This window comes from Mugil cephalus, chromosome 19, assembly GCF_022458985.1.
Source record: "Mugil cephalus isolate CIBA_MC_2020 chromosome 19, CIBA_Mcephalus_1.1, whole genome shotgun sequence".
NCBI lineage: Eukaryota > Metazoa > Chordata > Actinopteri > Mugiliformes > Mugilidae > Mugil > Mugil cephalus.
The window spans coordinates 19,118,737-19,135,219 of record NC_061788.1 but is presented as its reverse complement, the minus strand read 5'-3'; the positions used below and the strand labels follow the sequence as shown (position 1 = coordinate 19,135,219).

General features: G+C 41.8%; 1 protein-coding gene across 2 annotated transcripts in view; it reads left to right on the top strand.

The window, feature by feature from the left end:
• cacna1bb (calcium channel, voltage-dependent, N type, alpha 1B subunit, b) overlaps window positions 1-16,089 on the top strand; it is a 152,282-nt gene extending 136,193 nt beyond the window's left edge. For both annotated transcript variants that reach the window (XM_047569845.1, XM_047569844.1), the window contains 10 exons: window positions 2,187-2,292; window positions 2,424-2,531; window positions 2,932-3,041; window positions 3,320-3,489; window positions 5,238-5,367; window positions 5,473-5,583; window positions 7,698-7,736; window positions 10,399-10,663; window positions 13,401-13,624; window positions 13,904-16,089. In XM_047569845.1, the coding sequence (XP_047425801.1) occupies window positions 2,187-2,292; window positions 2,424-2,531; window positions 2,932-3,041; window positions 3,320-3,489; window positions 5,238-5,367; window positions 5,473-5,583; window positions 7,698-7,736; window positions 10,399-10,663; window positions 13,401-13,624; window positions 13,904-14,518 (1,878 nt within the window). In that variant the 3' untranslated portion in view covers window positions 14,519-16,089. The remainder of the gene's footprint in view (window positions 1-2,186; window positions 2,293-2,423; window positions 2,532-2,931; window positions 3,042-3,319; window positions 3,490-5,237; window positions 5,368-5,472; window positions 5,584-7,697; window positions 7,737-10,398; window positions 10,664-13,400; window positions 13,625-13,903) is intronic.
• Window positions 16,090-16,483: the final 394 nt, after the last annotated feature.

The following is a 16,483-nucleotide window of genomic DNA, read 5'->3' as shown; positions in this document are numbered from 1 at the left end:
CCTCTCAGCATGCAGACTTAATGTGAGTGGTTACAGTCCGTGCACAGCTGTCTAAATGAATCACATTTAGAGCGACCCTGCCCTTGCCCCAGTTAAAAATGTCTGGGTCTGACGTGGTCGCATCTCCAAATATAACTCTCGTTTTTTGTAAAATCGACAGGGAAAGACACAAACAAAGACACAGAGAGCAGCAGGGCACTTGAGTGCAAGGCCAGCTCTTTTATTTTCCCCACTCCCACTTTTGCATCACCCCCGCCCCCTCCCACTACCTTGCTGCTGATCATGCTCCCTGTTAACATTCCCTGTGTTCTGGATCAACCCGCCCTCCCCTGATATTCAGACTTGTCTCTGTTGCCCTCTAGTTTGCTCTTCTGTCTACGGGCTAAACTTTACCGTCTCTTTAGGATGAATCTTTATTCACACTCTCTAGGAATTTGCATCCTGTCATCTTCACCGTGACTGTGTGTGGCTGTGTGTGCATGCTCAGTTTGTGTCTGCAGGCATGTGTCCTCTGCCTATGCACTTCCTGAAGGTGTCGTTCTGCAGCTGTCATTGTTCGTCTTGGTTTCTGGAAAGTAAACTTCTCATGTTCAAAAGCTCTCCATTCAAGACACTTACTCCCCCTCCTCCTCATCGTCTTCTGTTCCGTGCCTCTCGTCTCCCCATCTCTCAATCAGTATTGTTATACTCCCTTTGAGAATATATCGTCTCCTTTGCTTCTGTTGGCTTGAAGGGAATGGGAGCCGTCAGTTGCAGTTTTCCCTTTTTCACAATGGCTTCTGATGTTTCGGATTTTTTTGCTTCAGCCAAAAATAACTAAGTTCCATATGCACCAGATTCATGCTTTTGCCACCCCTTCAACCTCACTGTGAATGTGATGCGTTAATTCCAACGTGCATGTGTACATGAATCACTGCAGAAGCCTTGCATGTCTGAATGCCTGAGAAATTCAGAACTGAGCGAATGTAAAAATTGTGATTAAGGTATTAGTAGAAGAGCATCTGCCATCGCTACTAACATTTCATCATCAAATGGCTCACTCTAATGTGTCACTGCCAGTAACTTTCAAAAATGAATTGTTAATTAAGACACTGAAAGCAGAGGACAAGGTGACATTATAATTTGCTAATTTTGTGCAGATTCAATTAACAATGATATAAAACAGAGGAAAGCAGCACATCATGTCGCTGGAGGAGAATCTTTATTTGATCAGTAAAATAAAACGCTTGGTGAGTTCATTAGTTTCTAGATTTTTAGGTTCAACAGGTTCCATTCTAAAACCAAAGAAATGATTTCCGTAAACAAAGCGATAAGAAAAGGTTTTTAGGTTTTTAGCTTTACTGTGGTAGGTAGTAGTGGAAAGATGACATGTCGCAAAGGGCATCTCAGTCATGGCCATTGAATATTTTTAATGGTGCCAATATGAGGGGCTAGTCACAACATCAGTTCATAGGATTTATGCTAAGTTTATCTTAGCATTGTGTAACGTGCATGTACTTTATATACAAATGATTATGGATCACTGCAATCATAAGGTGCACTACACTTAAAGGTGGTGGACTAAAGTAAGAACTCAAATTGGTGCAAAAGTTCAGCGGAATGTGAGACGACAGTAGTGAGAGATTTATGTACTAGATTTTTGTAAATTCACTTTCTTCCCATGTACAAGTTCCCTTGTAATCACATATAAATTTATATCGCATGTATAGATACACCAAAGCGAACAGATGGTTGCGCTGCCAATGCTCATTCAACCTGGCCAACACAGGACGGCACAGGATTTGATGATAGCCGACAGTTTCAGGAGAGGTTTTCTCTCCCAGCTTAATAAACGCTGCCACAGATTTGGCCTCCAGATTTAGTGAGATTTGGTTTGAAAACGTTTCTGGTGAAACTGCATCAAAGATAAGAGGACAAATAACTGGCAGTTGGCAAATATTCCAAAACTGAGGCATCACATTTAGTTCTGTGTGAAGGCTGAATGTGACTTTTTGTTTTAGTTTGCTAGAAGGCTAGGGTTTCTGTAAACTAAATGGTAGCATATGGCTGCAAATCTAATTCACCATTTGAAATAGTGCAAAAGTATTATTTCTGATTGATTAGCCGTGTGCCTTCTCTGCATCTGAGCTCCCGGTTTGTTGGTTCCTGGTTCATGGCCCCTCCTCTTTTGCTTGCGTTCCTCTCAGCGATTGGTGAGGATGAACATGCCCATCGGGGATGACAACACGGTGCATTTCACCTCGACACTGATGGCCCTGATTCGCACAGCCCTGGAGATCAAACTAGCATCTGGTGAGAGACTAAAACTACAGAAATCCAGAAACCGCTGGCGGCGGCCGCGCCGGCGGCTTTGATGTTAATGGGAATGCTGGTGATCGCTGTGGTGTAGATTTGATGTGACACGTTTGTGGGCCCTTCCTCAGGGGTCCTGGCACAGCGTTTGTGTGATGCCGACCTGAAGAGGGAGATAAACAGAGTCTGGCCCAACCTGTCGCAGAAGACGGTCGACCTGCTGGTGACGCCACATAAATGTAAGCTCTTCTGGCCAGTTGTTTGCATGTCACTACTTCTTCTGCGTCTTTTGATTCCTCTTTCCTTCCTTTCTCATCCTTTACATGCCTGTTTATTCCATAGGACACTGGAAATAAGTTGCTTCACTTCTTGAATGAGACAGATTTCCACCTGTCTGGGCACATTCATAACATGAAATAAGATAGAATTTATACATTAATGGTTCAAAAATAGTCACGCAATACAAACTGCAATTTTCTTGCAGCCTCGTCTTTTAAATACTGTTTTTTTTTTTAAGTAATCGCACCACACACTCTTCCTGTCTCCCTCTCCGGGGCTGTGGTTTGTTGCTCATCTGCTGCCATCTACTGCCTATGTTTGTGCAGCAGCTATTTCACACTCTGCTCTCTGCTCTTCTAGATAATGAGCTGACTGTGGGGAAGGTCTATGCGGCTCTAATGATCTTTGACTACTACAAGCAGAACCGTGCCAAGAGACTCCAGCAGCAGCATTCTGCAGGAGGACTCCAGGTGAAGTTATATAGCAAACTGACTGCAGTATGCTGAAGGAGTCCATCTATGTCTTATTGGAATGTCATAATTCTAAGATATTTTACTATAAAATGCAGATTTTGTAGCAGATCAGGTGTTTTAGTAGTTTGACTGTATGTCCTGAGTCAAATCCACTTCTTTTTAGTTCAAACCCAAAGTGCTGAAATGTTTTTAGTTTTGTGAAACCATGATGTCATTATTATTCAACCGGAGCATTCTCTTCATTCTCTGTCAATATCTGTCGACCTGTCCTGCAGAGTAAACTGGGGACGCTGTTCCGTCCTGTGCTGCCGCTCACTCATATACAGGAAGTAGAGCCGCCGATGTCCAGCCCCAGACAGAACCTTCCACCACAGCCTGAGCCAGAAACAAAACCAGAGGCCCCGCCCACTACCACCACCAACACAGTGAATAACAGGGACAGCATGTGAGTGACTGACTTACACTAAATGAAAGATAGAAAATAGAAATCATTACAGCTTTATATTACCTAATGCTTTGTTCAAAAGAACATTACCATGAGCGCACTCACCCTGTACAGGAGCCAGAGCTAGTTAGCATCAAAGACTGTAAGCGCCTCACATATAAGCAAACAACAGTTAGTGTTTTCAGTCCTGCAGCACAGCTAGTACATGGTATGAGGAGATGCATGTGTGTCAGGTGTATCTTGAAAAAAAGTCAGTTTTTAGCTATATACAGAAGGTGGAGAGTGAATCAAGCCACTGAGCGCAGGTTCTGTAATATTTGAGGAGGTTACTTTAGTTGGAGGCCGGTACTTACGGAGCATCATTGGTATAGTGCATGGAAACTAAACACTACAGCCATCAACCACAATAACAACATTAGAATTAGAGCTTTTTTTTGTTGTTAGGAGCATAATCCACCATAAACTGTGCTTTGGTGTTGATTTTCCATTCCTGTGTTATTTTGTCCCACGTTGGTGCGATGACATCTCTTCAAGGTTTTATTTTTTTTTTCTGCTCTAAGCTAGTGAGTAAATACATCCGTTTCATAGAACTGTTTAGTTCTTGACTATTTTAAGGACTAATTTGGAGTGTCTTCTGGGTAAATTAAGATGTGTATCATTCCAAGAAACATGGCTGACTGGACACATCACATCAATTAGCTCCTCTCAGATCAGCCGAAAATGTTTCCCCCCTGGAAGAATTCAGCGATTACATTTTAGGGAACGTTCCGCTCGCGTAAAGTCACAGTAGAGAGTTGACCAGGGCAGAGATGAGATGTTGGGACTTGTTAACATGACACAACTCAGTAATGTTTAAACCTTCAGTCACAGATGAACATATTTACATCTGACACATGTAAACTTACTATGTCTATGCCAGAGGTCTTCAATATTTTTCAAGCCAAGGACCCCAAACTGATGGAAAGATTAAGTAGAGACCCCCTAACAACTATATGTGTTCTACATTAAACTTAGCCTAGTACAAATTATGAATATACATTATTATTATCATTCTATCATACTATCATTCTTTTTTTTTTTTTTCTTCAAATAGCAAAGCAATCCATTTTGGCTGATGGGAGCTAGCTGCACAATTTGCTTTTCTGCTACTATTGCAGCTGCTTCTGGGATTTTACCTGGGGACTGAATAGGCTCTCGGAAACTGACAGTCAGCGTGTTAATGTGTGACCTTGTGATTGGCTCAGCAGCTATAGGGGCGGGTCCTATTGTGTAAAGGAGGCTTAGATTGACAGGTCTAGTGTGGCGCTCTGTGTGAAACAGTGCCCTGTTGAGACGGCTCCTATATCGCTGAATGAGTGAAGTGTTGAATTAAAGATAACGTCTTAATCATTAAAATATGTTGGATTCATGTTAATGTGTATGTAAAGAAATTTAAATTTGTATTTAAATATATATAAAATATCTAATCAACCAAAGATTTGCAACCCCCCTGCAGTACCTCCACGGACCCCTAGGGGTTTGCTGACCCCCTGTTGAAGACCTATGGTCTATAGATTACACTGTGCTTTTTTTTCTGCCCGTTGGCGTGGACTGAATAGAGTATATTTTGTGCATCTGTCTGAATTTTATTAGTCTAGTCTAATAACAAAATCTAGACTGAACAAATTTCAAATCTATTTGTGAATCACGTCCTGCAAGAGTGATAACCTTCAATATTACAGTCAGAGCTCGTATTTGTTCATATACAGGCTAAACCAGAGGGCTGCCATTAAACATTCCCAGTCTGGAGACGTTTCTCAGGCTGCGCTGAAGCCCAAAGGCCGGAGGAAGCTGCAGAGAGGCCAATCAGAGGATGTGCAATATTCCACAAGACCTCAGGTACAATTTTATAATATAACATTTTAGAATATACCCTGCTGTCTTAGTATATCTTCACTCTCTCTCTAGCTACATTGTCTCCTTACACACTTCTGTTTGTTTCAGGAACTGGTTGAACTAAAGCCGGTGGAGAACAGTTCAGACACAGAGGGTTATCCCCACCTGGAAGGACAGTGCAGAGCAGCTTCTCTGCCCAGATTAAATGCTGAGTACTATGTAAGCTCACGGGTGCTCGCCATGCCATGCCTCTAGTTTTACCACTCACAGAAAGGATCTGTTCACTGTAGTATTCTTTGGGCTCCATACTTAGACAGGCACTATGAAAACCTTTAATAATCATTGCTAAAACAAACAGCAGACACTGAAAAAGGCTGTTGTGCTGGTGAACGGGAGCCGGTCAGTGAGAGCAGCCATGAGTCCTGCTCTGTCAGACCACATCAGTTCAACCTGTTGACCCTGAACTCTGCAGTCTGACATTTTCACATATTTTACAGAGGAGGGATTTCAGGATGGAGAAGTGCACAGCAAGCATGACAACGTACAGTGCAGTAAATCTATACATGCTTATTTTCTGAATTGAGTGTGACATCACTGATGTCATTTACCTTAAAAATCCTGTCCTTTTCTTTAACAAACCTATAAAAGGCAGAAATGTGGATTCTCTGTTGAGCTGCAGCACTGTTACTGACAGTTGACAAGCTCAAAATGAAATTTACAATAATATTAAAGTTGTAAGTTATGTATATTATACAGAAAAATTTAAGCATCAGTTATTTAACCTTATAAAGCATCAATTCTGATTCACATAAAGACCAGAAAGGAATAGAAGTAAATTTGTATTATGACAAAGCAGATATCACACACCAGTGTGTTAATTACTGATTGAGCTCTGGGTTAATTACATTAACCCTTAGAGCACATAAGCATGCTTCTAAAAATGCTGAACTATTCTTTAAGTTTATACTGACTGCAACCAGAAGGCTGAGATATTGTAGGACTTCACTCATAAGAAACATAAATAATAACTTATTGTCAGTCAGTATCAGTGAGAAAAGGAAGAAAGTGACAAAATTGTTTAACGTTTCCTAGACATCTTGACATTTAGGTGTTTTTCTTTCTGGTCATGCAGTTGACCTACATTAAACTTTCTGAATTTCTTGGATATATATATATACTGTATATATATTATTTTATTGTTTAAAATTCGTTGGTTTTACGTTATCCGTTCAATATTTATTTATAATCTACTCTGAGTTTTACATGACTTCTTAAATTGTTATGAATTTCTTCTTTCCTTTTGTGAGTTGCAGTAGCTGCTCTTGTCTGCCTCATACAGTCGTCTCGTTATGAGTGTTTTTCTGTCCGCCATCTCTGTGTTTCTCGATCGTTCCACCTGTCTGATCTTACCCGTTTAGCTGTGTCTCTGTATCTTTGTCTGCTCTCTCCCACAACACTTAACATGTGCTTTCCTTATGTTTATGTTGCATTTTGATCTCCCACACTCTCCCTCTCCTGAAGCACCGAGGCTAGCGTTATTCTTTATATTCTTACTGTCAAGAAATTCCATGAAAACCAAAACTCAGCAAATGTTTCTCCTGGTAATGCTTTCCTAGCACAAATATATATTATTTCTATCAAATTCGGAGTTGTTAAATCAAACAACTGGATATTGTTATTTGTTTGATAAAACTTGTTCAGCAGCAACAAGTGGAAGAGTCTCCTTAAAGTAGACTATAGATCACAGTGATTAATAAATACAATCTTGAGATCAAATCACTGATCACATTCCTCTTAAGCCGTTGTTATCAGGCATACATGAATGATTACAACATCTAAACAAATACAGAAATGTCTCCTATTGCCTGCACAGTCACCTCCAGCATCACAGATCTGCAGTTCATCAAATGTATGGATTTGATGGTTTGTTTGTTTTTTCTTTTAATTTAACCACAATGCATTTTCCAGTGATTTCACAGACGTATTAGCATATTATGTCATCATTATACCAGCAGCAGATTGACTTTCTGCCAGAAAACGACATAAACCAGAGGCATTTGTGCCAAGCCCTGTTTTGTGGAGTCATTTTGATGAACCTTCTCACCCGCCGGTGTCTCTTCTGGACACCAAAACACCTCAACAAGCATCGAACTGAGCCAAAGAGGCCAGACTGGGTTCTGATTTTCTCTGGGGATTTGTTGTTAGCAAGAACATTCAGAATATCACCAGCCTCTTATTTGTTGAGTTTCTCCTCTTCTGTCTTCCCTTTCTCCTGATTTCGATGCTCACTGCTAATGTTTTGCCCACCTCCTCTTGTGTGTGCTGTCTGATAGCGGAGCCACCCTCGCCACGCCCCCGGGACCCACCTGGCAGTATGTACCACCTGTTGTGCCACCTCTTTCTCTCTTCTTCTGTTTCTCTCTTCCTCCCGTATACTCTCCCCTTCCTCCTCCTCCTCCTCCTCCTCCTCCTCTTCTTCTTCTTCTGTCATGTCCGTGTTGGCCTTCATGTGCTCTCATCACAGAGTTCACACCCTGTCACCATCATGGACAGCCCAACGGTGGCCGTTCCATGAAATTGCTGATAGACGCAATTTTGCAAATTTGCATAACTCATTCCATCCCTGGTAAAGTATCTTTGTGTGCGTCCAGGGTATGTTGAGCTCTCTGTCCTGCTTTAGAGCCATTAGCCACAGCGGTACAGTACTGCACTTCTGTAAAACGTGGTTGTGCGTATGTGAGTGTGCTGTAGTGTGTAGTTTGTGCGTGATCGTGAACCAAGGTAGAGACAGTACTGCTGCTTTTCTGCTTTGAACTACTCTCTTCAACTACACACTTTAAGCCACTTTAACTTTTTCTGTCATCTGTTGTTATGCTGAGTCTTAAAATCTTATTTCAACAAGTCTAATTTCTCTGTTTTTGTCCTTTATTCGTTCTGACTCGTAGAGTCTTACCTAAGGGAAAGATTCATTTTTTAAGTAGCATGTTATACCTTTTTTTGCTAAAAAGGTAAGATTTTAAGACAGCATACTAGATAAAATTACAAAAGCGCATCGCATTCACTTGAGAAAACAAAGTTAAGCCTGTTTTTTTTTTTTATCCTGTTTTTATGACATAAAGTCCTATTTTCTGAGATAAGCTTTTGTTAGTGCAGCGTAGACCTGCTGTTTATGGAAGGGTGACCTCAACAATGTAATTTCTATTAGCTTAATTTTACTTTAGGCTTAAGACACAGATTGATTGTTCTGTCTTTAATTACATTGATGGTGTTGGTTTTGGTTCGTCAACTTAACACAGGCGCTTAAGACTTCCAAGATCAATAACTCACTAATGAAACCTTGTTAAGACACAAGCGCTGATTATTTCGTGGTTAGGTGAGTGGAGATGGAATGATTTTTAGAATCAATCATTCACATTAAAATTATTTTTTTTTCTTTAGAAAAACAGAACTTTGTCAGAAAAACGATGTTTGTTTGTTTTTGTTTTTTTGCTCAAAAAACAGGATTCCTTTTTTTGTGAATGCAAGTGAATGCAATATGCTTCTGTATAAAATGACCTGGTATTATGATCATTTATGACGGTGTTGTGATATTGTCTCTGACTGTTGCTACAGGCTAGACTGTGAGGTGGGAACAAAAGGAACAGCTCTGCCCCTGTTAAAGCACCAACATGTTATCTGTTATTAGATAGCCTTATAATAGGTCATTTCATTTATTTTAACACGAGTGGACACCGGTGATAATGAAACAATTGGTGCGTTATACAGTTTATGGATAAGCTAAAATCATTACCAGATATATACACAGTAACCAGCAGGTGGGGTGGTAACTTAGCTGCTGTTTCAGTTCCCCATCACATCAGTTAGTTCCCTGGTAGCTGTGCTGGTCAGTAAGGTAAGAATCAAGGGGGGTGAGTGCCATTGTCCTCAAAGCATTTATTAAGCAAATATTAATCTATAAAGATGGAAAGAGTGAATGTAAAAAAAGAAGAGGAAGAAGCTTTTAAATAAAGAAATTAAAGGAATACTCGACTGTGTAGTATATATAGGCCATAAGGAGTTGGTTTTAGATTTACTCTTGATCACATGACTAGGCATTACTATTTGTAGATAGTGATGAATCAACTGGCAGCAAGCTTGTGAACATAGTAGAGAGTTTAGCTAAGGGCATTTCTGCTCATGTAGAAGAAACAATCTTGAGCATTGCTCTGTGAAACTTTCTTTAAAAGACAACCTAGTTTGTCACTAGTTTTAGATGCTGTCTTGTAGTAATGACTAAGGTCTAAGGTTATATCTAAGGTTTACCGAACCCTCTTTGTCATCACAGTGGTGGAGACCAAAAATGGAGGGTAAAAAAGTTAAATAGTTAATATTGGATCTACGTTCATTGGACCTGTGCTGTATCTCTTAAATTATTACTTTGCCAAGTGTTCGCTTGTAAGTTTTTTGCTTGTCAGCTTAAAAGCTGCTGAGTCTGTTTTGTTTTCATTTTGTTTTTTGTCGCATAGAGATACTGGCAAAATCATCACGGCTAGCATGTTTCTCTTGTAACCTGCTAACCATGCTAGCTGTGAAAGGGGTATTTAGCTATGCTTTTTAGTACTTTTAAGAGTAAAAAGTAGCAAGGAAATATGTGGAGTATTCCTTTAAACAGAATGTAGCTGGTATGTATAAGCTACTGGTAAACTTGAAAAATAAAAATGCCATAAAGGCCAGTGTCACACCCCACCTCTAATCTGTTCAGCCACAGAGACATCTGCTAGCTTACACTTCATGTAAGTTCTGCAGCAGTAAGCATTCAGGTGATGTCACAGATTTGTGGTCATTCTTCTCAGACTTTTCTATCGTCTGTATTTGGAGAAGAACGTCTTGAACGTTGCCCATTAGGCAAAAGGTTGCCGTCCACTGATTGATTGTGTCATTCGTGTGTGTGGGTATTTTGGTTATCCAGTCCAAGTGATCTGGCTAAAATCACTGTTGTGAGCCCTCTTCTTTGCCTTTTTTTCACACATCCTCTTGCTTCTCTCCCCCTTTCAGCCAATTGTCGATCTCAGTCCCATTAGACGATCGGCGTCCTCGCTGACGCCACAGTACCACCATGAGGAGGTCGGGCTGAGGGAGTATGACCTGGAGCGTCCTGGTCAGGCCCAGTCCTCTATGGGGCCTGGACAAGTCCAAGGTCAGGACAGAGGCCACCACCATCACCACCACCACCGCTGCCATCGGCGCAAGGACAAAGACAAAGACAAGAAGCAGAAGTCCCTGGATAGAGCTGCATCAGTGCAGCAATCCAGCACTGTTGGTGAGGCAAACCTATACTACTATGAGAGATAGATTACTGAAGATAAGAGGACATCATAGCACACAGGGATGGACGTATGGATGGATAGAAAGAGCAGGAAAAACAGAGTGCTGCAAATACCTCTATACTACAGCAATACATTGAGCAGGATTGAATGTTTTATTTTTAGGTGTTGAGGGACAGATTCATTACTTAAGACAGCAAAATTTACTCAGCAAGAAGAATATCCACGCTGAAACTTGGCAACACTTAAATGGTTCGACAGATAGCAGGCCAGGCTTTCCTTTCAGATCACTTGGATGTCTTAACATAGCTGCAGAAATTCTTCATAGGATTATAGTTCCGTGATCGGGTTATGTAGGTGAAGGGTTTTCTGCTGCGTTTCAACCAGGGATTTCACATGTCAGGCTTTCCATCTGATTAGCAGAAAGAGAGTTATGAGCTTTCAGTGGAAAATCTGCTTTGCTGCGGATTTCTTTTCTTCTTCTTCTTTTTTTTTATCAGTTGCTCCTTTTCTTCCTTGATCTCAAGAGTCACATTTAGAAATGTAGCTCGAGCTCCCTTGTATGTGCAGAGAATGCTGATCTATTCATAACGCGCTCTCAAAAAACAGAAGTAAACCATGTCGTTTTAAGGAACAGATGTTCTTACACACGATTTTTAACATTCATATGATTTTTCCCCCTTAACATTAACACTAAAAAAAAACGTTTGGCAGCAGTACTCACCCTCTAAGAATAAAGTCACATCTCATCATTGGTAAAAATCCAATCGTTCCCCTGTCCTCAAGACAGAAACACTAGGAGTCTGATTCAAGAAACCTTTTCTTATCTGTTGGTTCTGTACCAGCCTCTACAGATACTGTTTCAAGTGAGGTATCAGGTACTTTGAAGGTTGGGCTGTTTCATTACATGCGGTGTATGGATGGAAAGAAGATGGTCCACAATTATGCATTGTTGAGAATAAAAACATTTTATGTGTTGTTATGTTAGCATTCAGTAAAAGTTCCTTGAGAGGAATGTCTAAAGAATGGAAAGGAAAACTGAAATGTTGAAATACCCTGATTGAACTGGACCAAAATGCAGAAACCACTGTCGTCTACACCAATGCTGGCTATTTTTTCTCAATTTTTTAACTTTTTGCCTACCATATTTTTTACAGTCTCTTCCACACTCTCCTTGTTTATGCTTATTTTTCTTATAGGTTCTATTAATTGATGCCTTTCTTTAGCCTGGCCCTTAAATCTTAGACGTCACATGGTTCACTGAAGTGATTTCCAAAAGTAACAACATTAACTTTGACCACATGACGTTTATTGAGAAAAATAAGAAAAAGAACACATTTTTGCACTTTGCACAAACTCATTGATGCAAGATTACATGTTGAAACATTCTTTTTTTTTTCTCCACCGGAGAAGGTCGCGGTGGTCATATGGTGGAGTGATTAGATGGCCGGGTGTTTTTCGTGTCAACACTGGAGGGCAGCACCTGGGCTTTATTGCTGAGATAAAAGGCCACAGCGGACAGGTCCAGCACAGGGATTTATAGTCACGTCTTGGTGAGATAGCGGAACATCAGCAACCCTCTCTGCAGCTATTAAATTTAGTGAAGCAGCAAGAGACGGGGTGAGCGCTAGGCCTCAAAGCTTGTCATTCTAGAAACACATCTGGGTCATCAGATTACGATGAATGGGCTTCTGTGCTCCTGTCATCGGGGTTTTAATCTGAAAACTGGAATTATTCCAGCGCCAAGAAAAGTAACTCCACTACACCGGTTTGCCTCGTGGCACACACCCGGTGTCCAGACAGAAGCACACACGCACAGTAATGATGCGACTTTAATCAGGGAATATCACTTCTTACGTTACAGGGCCATGGTGATGCCTATCATGGAGCTAAAATATCAGCTACCTTTTATACAAAATGATGAGCGTCACTTCTCACTGTCACCACAAAACCACACTCTGGATCATGTTTATTGTTGAAGGAATTTGCCAGAAACAGAAAGTCAAGAAAGAAAAGAGAGATACATTTATTCTAATATATATACGAATATGATAAGATTTTTACAGGAAGAAACAAATTAAGGAATGAAGTGTCTTCTTTCTCAGCCAGTGCTATTTATCCTTGTTTGGGCAATTAGCATCTCCATAACGAGGATGACAACAAACTGGATAAAACCACCAGTTGAAAGCTATAAGATAAAAATAAATGGAGCAGGTGAAGATATGTTCCTCTGATTTTGCATTTGTGTTGCATCTGAACATTGTTTTACATTTTAAATAAGAATTTTAATCCAAATTTTACATTTAAGGTTGATGGAATCCATTTAGAAGTATTACAGTCTAGGGGAAACTATAAACTGAAAATGCAGATTTGGAAAAAACATATATTCTTGATTCTCTCTCATAGCCCCTATATCTGCCTGAGTGCATTAACCTGAACCAGTACATGAACAGAACCAAACACCTGTTCACAAAATTCTAGTTTGAATGAATGAGAGTGTATCTAACAGATGCTCTGTTGAGTCTTACTTTTAAATTACTGTTCACTTCCATGTTTACTACACACCTTTGTTTTTCCTGGCTGCATTTGTTGGTCTGATCATCAAAATTGGTTTAAACAAAGTAATGATGACAGCTGTGACTGCTTAAACTCACCTTGCATTTTCCGTCTGCTCCTTCTCATCGTTATTATTATTATTATTATTATTATTAACTGGATTCTGCCATCCTCCAGGTTCTTTCACCGACCCCTCAGCTGAGGGCCTGTCCAGAGAACGAGCGAGGGAGCGCGACCGCAGTCGGCCCCACGAGAGGAGGCACCACTCGTCGGCGGGAGAGAAGCAGCGCTACTACTCCTGTGAGCGTTACGGCAGCAGGGAGCAGTGCCACGCCAGGTCAGCCGGGCCCAGTCGATCCACGTCTCCAGGAGAGGGACCCAACTCTGGTTTCCTCAAACAGGTGAGTCACGTGGCACTCACTGTGGCTTAATTATTAAAGCAGTGAAGTGGTAAACCAGTGGGTTTTGTTTTTCCCCTGTACTCCAGTATGTTGGATTTTAAATGATGATTTTTGCCCGATATAGTAAATTGATTATGTTAAATGTCTGTGAAGACGTGTAATGTCACAAGCTCTCAATCCATCTGATGATGTGCATCTAAGTAAGCAGCTCCATTGAATGCAGAGTGAGCCGTGTTTTTAGTTTCCACTGTGTCACATATATTTTATGTGTTTCCTCAGCATGGTAGCAGCGTGGTCAAAGCTGGCCCCGTGACGCTCCCCTCCGGTTCAAGCACGCCAGGCCGCGGCCGCAGGCAGCTCCCGCAGACGCCCCTCACCCCCCGTCCCGCCGTGGCCTACAAAACCGCCAACTCCTCCCCTCTCCCGTCCGGCGCCGGCGCTGCCACGACAGGGCACCAGACTCGCTTCAGCCGTGGCCTTTCAGAGCACGATCGTTTACTCGGGGGCCAAAATGAGTCCCAAATACCGGTTACCCGCATCGGTTCAGACCCCAATTTAAACCGGCAGCATCAGCAGCAGCAGCAGCAGCAGCAAGACTCCTCTCAGCGGACCCTCCTCGAAGAGAGCGAGGACTTCCAGGACGCTGTAAGCAGCCACGGAGGGGGACGCTCAGCCAGAACTGCCGCCTCCGCCGCAGAATCGGCCTCACACGCCTCCGCCGGTGCCCCCGCCACAGCAGCCGGCTCACAGGGCCGGGCCGGGGGCGGGGGCGGAGGCGGGGGCGGGGGCGTGCCCAACGGGTACCACTTCACCCTCGGCCTCAACTCTGCGTCCGGGCCTGGGAACAGAGGGGCGGGAAGTCTCAGGGAGAGGGAGGACGAAGACTGGTGCTAACGCGGGAGGACACTTCAGAAGCGGTTTGGCGTTAGCTAGAAAGGGGAAGCTCACGGGCGCCGTTCAGCGCGTCTCGTGTCAGGTGCAGTGAGCTGGCACAGCCGGAGGCCAGCCGGTCGACTCACGCAGGAGGGAGGACGTTGAGGGGGGGCGGGAAGTGCTGTTAAAGGGGGTCACAAATCATTCCAGCTTTGTAGTGTTACTCTCTTTTTAATATAACAACCTCTTTAAGAAATTTCAAACTTTTTCTACCCCCCTTTACTTGCACTGAAATTATAGCACATGTGAAGACCCTTAAGTATTTCGCCTTGGCCAGTAAATTCAGTGGAGACGAAGACAAAAGCCAAAACCTCCTCATTCTTTGAGTGAAAACATGTTGAAGCTGGGAACACACTTTTTTATTACCGTTATGTCTCCTTTTGTTCATGTTTCCGGGCAGGTGAAAGGCCACAGCAGTACTTACGTTCTGTCAGAGCAGCTTAGGAAAACCTTTTTACGTAGGTGGCAAAATTCTGCCATAACACCTGATGAAGATATTATAGTCAGAAAACAAACACACGATGATGTGCTCAAACAGGACTAGAGAGGGTTTACACTATCACACGTTTTGTTAATTGTACCAGATGTAAATTTTTAGAGTGCACACAGGAACTAGAACAACCCCTTTCTTTTTTTTTTTTTTTTAAATTAAGTGGCTAAATACTAAGTGCCTCGTTTTCCACCATGTATTACGATGCAGCCTGGCTCGGTGTCAGATAGACCTCAGCTTACAGTACAGGATGTGAACCGAGTAAAACGAAACAAACTGAGTTTGAATCTGATCTAAACGACAGAATGCAAAAAAAATAATATATACATATATATATACATACTTTTTTTTGGTACTAAATCGTGTGGTAGGTATGTCGGAATTAGAGATCCAAAGTAAGCAATGTTAGTGCATGCCAGGGTTGTCAAAAATAGTGTTTGTACTTTTGCTTAAGGGTGCGTGGTAAGCATTTGCCTTTCTCTTTCAAATATACTGCCAGTCGGTTGGTAGAAAACGCTCTCTGAATGGGGAAAAAGTGCCATTTTTTTCAGAAAAAAACCTCTCAAATTCAGAAACACCTGCCTCCTCAAGCATGCGGTACTAATAAACTTATCTCACCTCCGCCATATTTGCCCAAATTTGATGGGTTTCCTTTCTTCCCATCTCTGTCCTCTGAGAGCAGTATTGTGTGAGGGTTTTTGTAGGCGAGGTACCTGTTCACAGGTACAATAAAGCGTTGTGTTGTTGCCATTGACTGTTGACTAAAAGTAGGGCTATGCAACAAGACGACACTTCATCTGCCCTGTAGCTTTACCCTCTGGAATCCCCAGGTTCAGGCTTTAGTGTGACTGTGACCAAATTTTACATTTCTGTATGAAGAGTTGTAAATTATAGATGTGTATTATACGATGTACAGAGAACACAACACAAACTAAGGCACAAATGTTATCAGAGTTGATATATGTGAATCACGGGGCATTTTGGAGGTTGACTGCATGATGCCCACTCAGATAGAACCACCCAAAATATAAAGCTGTGTTCAGACTTGGGTCAAGTTGTATTTTTAAATATTTTCGCTGGGAGAACCAGATTCTTCAGATTAAAAGTATTAAGGTATCGAGTCACAGAAGTGGAGCTATGTATTTTTGTGTCATTGTTGGAGTTCTGCCCAGGCCAAATATAAACTGCCAGCCTGTACCCACCTCCTTAAGCTCTGAACCAACTAGCCGTGCACCGACACCCTCTAAATGTACTGCTAGTAGAGGGGGGGGGGGTTACTTGTTTACTTTTAAGTGGCGATGCAGAAATAACATGGATTCTAAAAGCAAGATGTGTTGTAAGTTTTTACTCCACGCTTTTAAAATGTGCTTTGTTTCCAGCCTTTATGTGACATTGAAGAGCAAAAGAAACAAATCAGGGGTGTGATGACATATGAT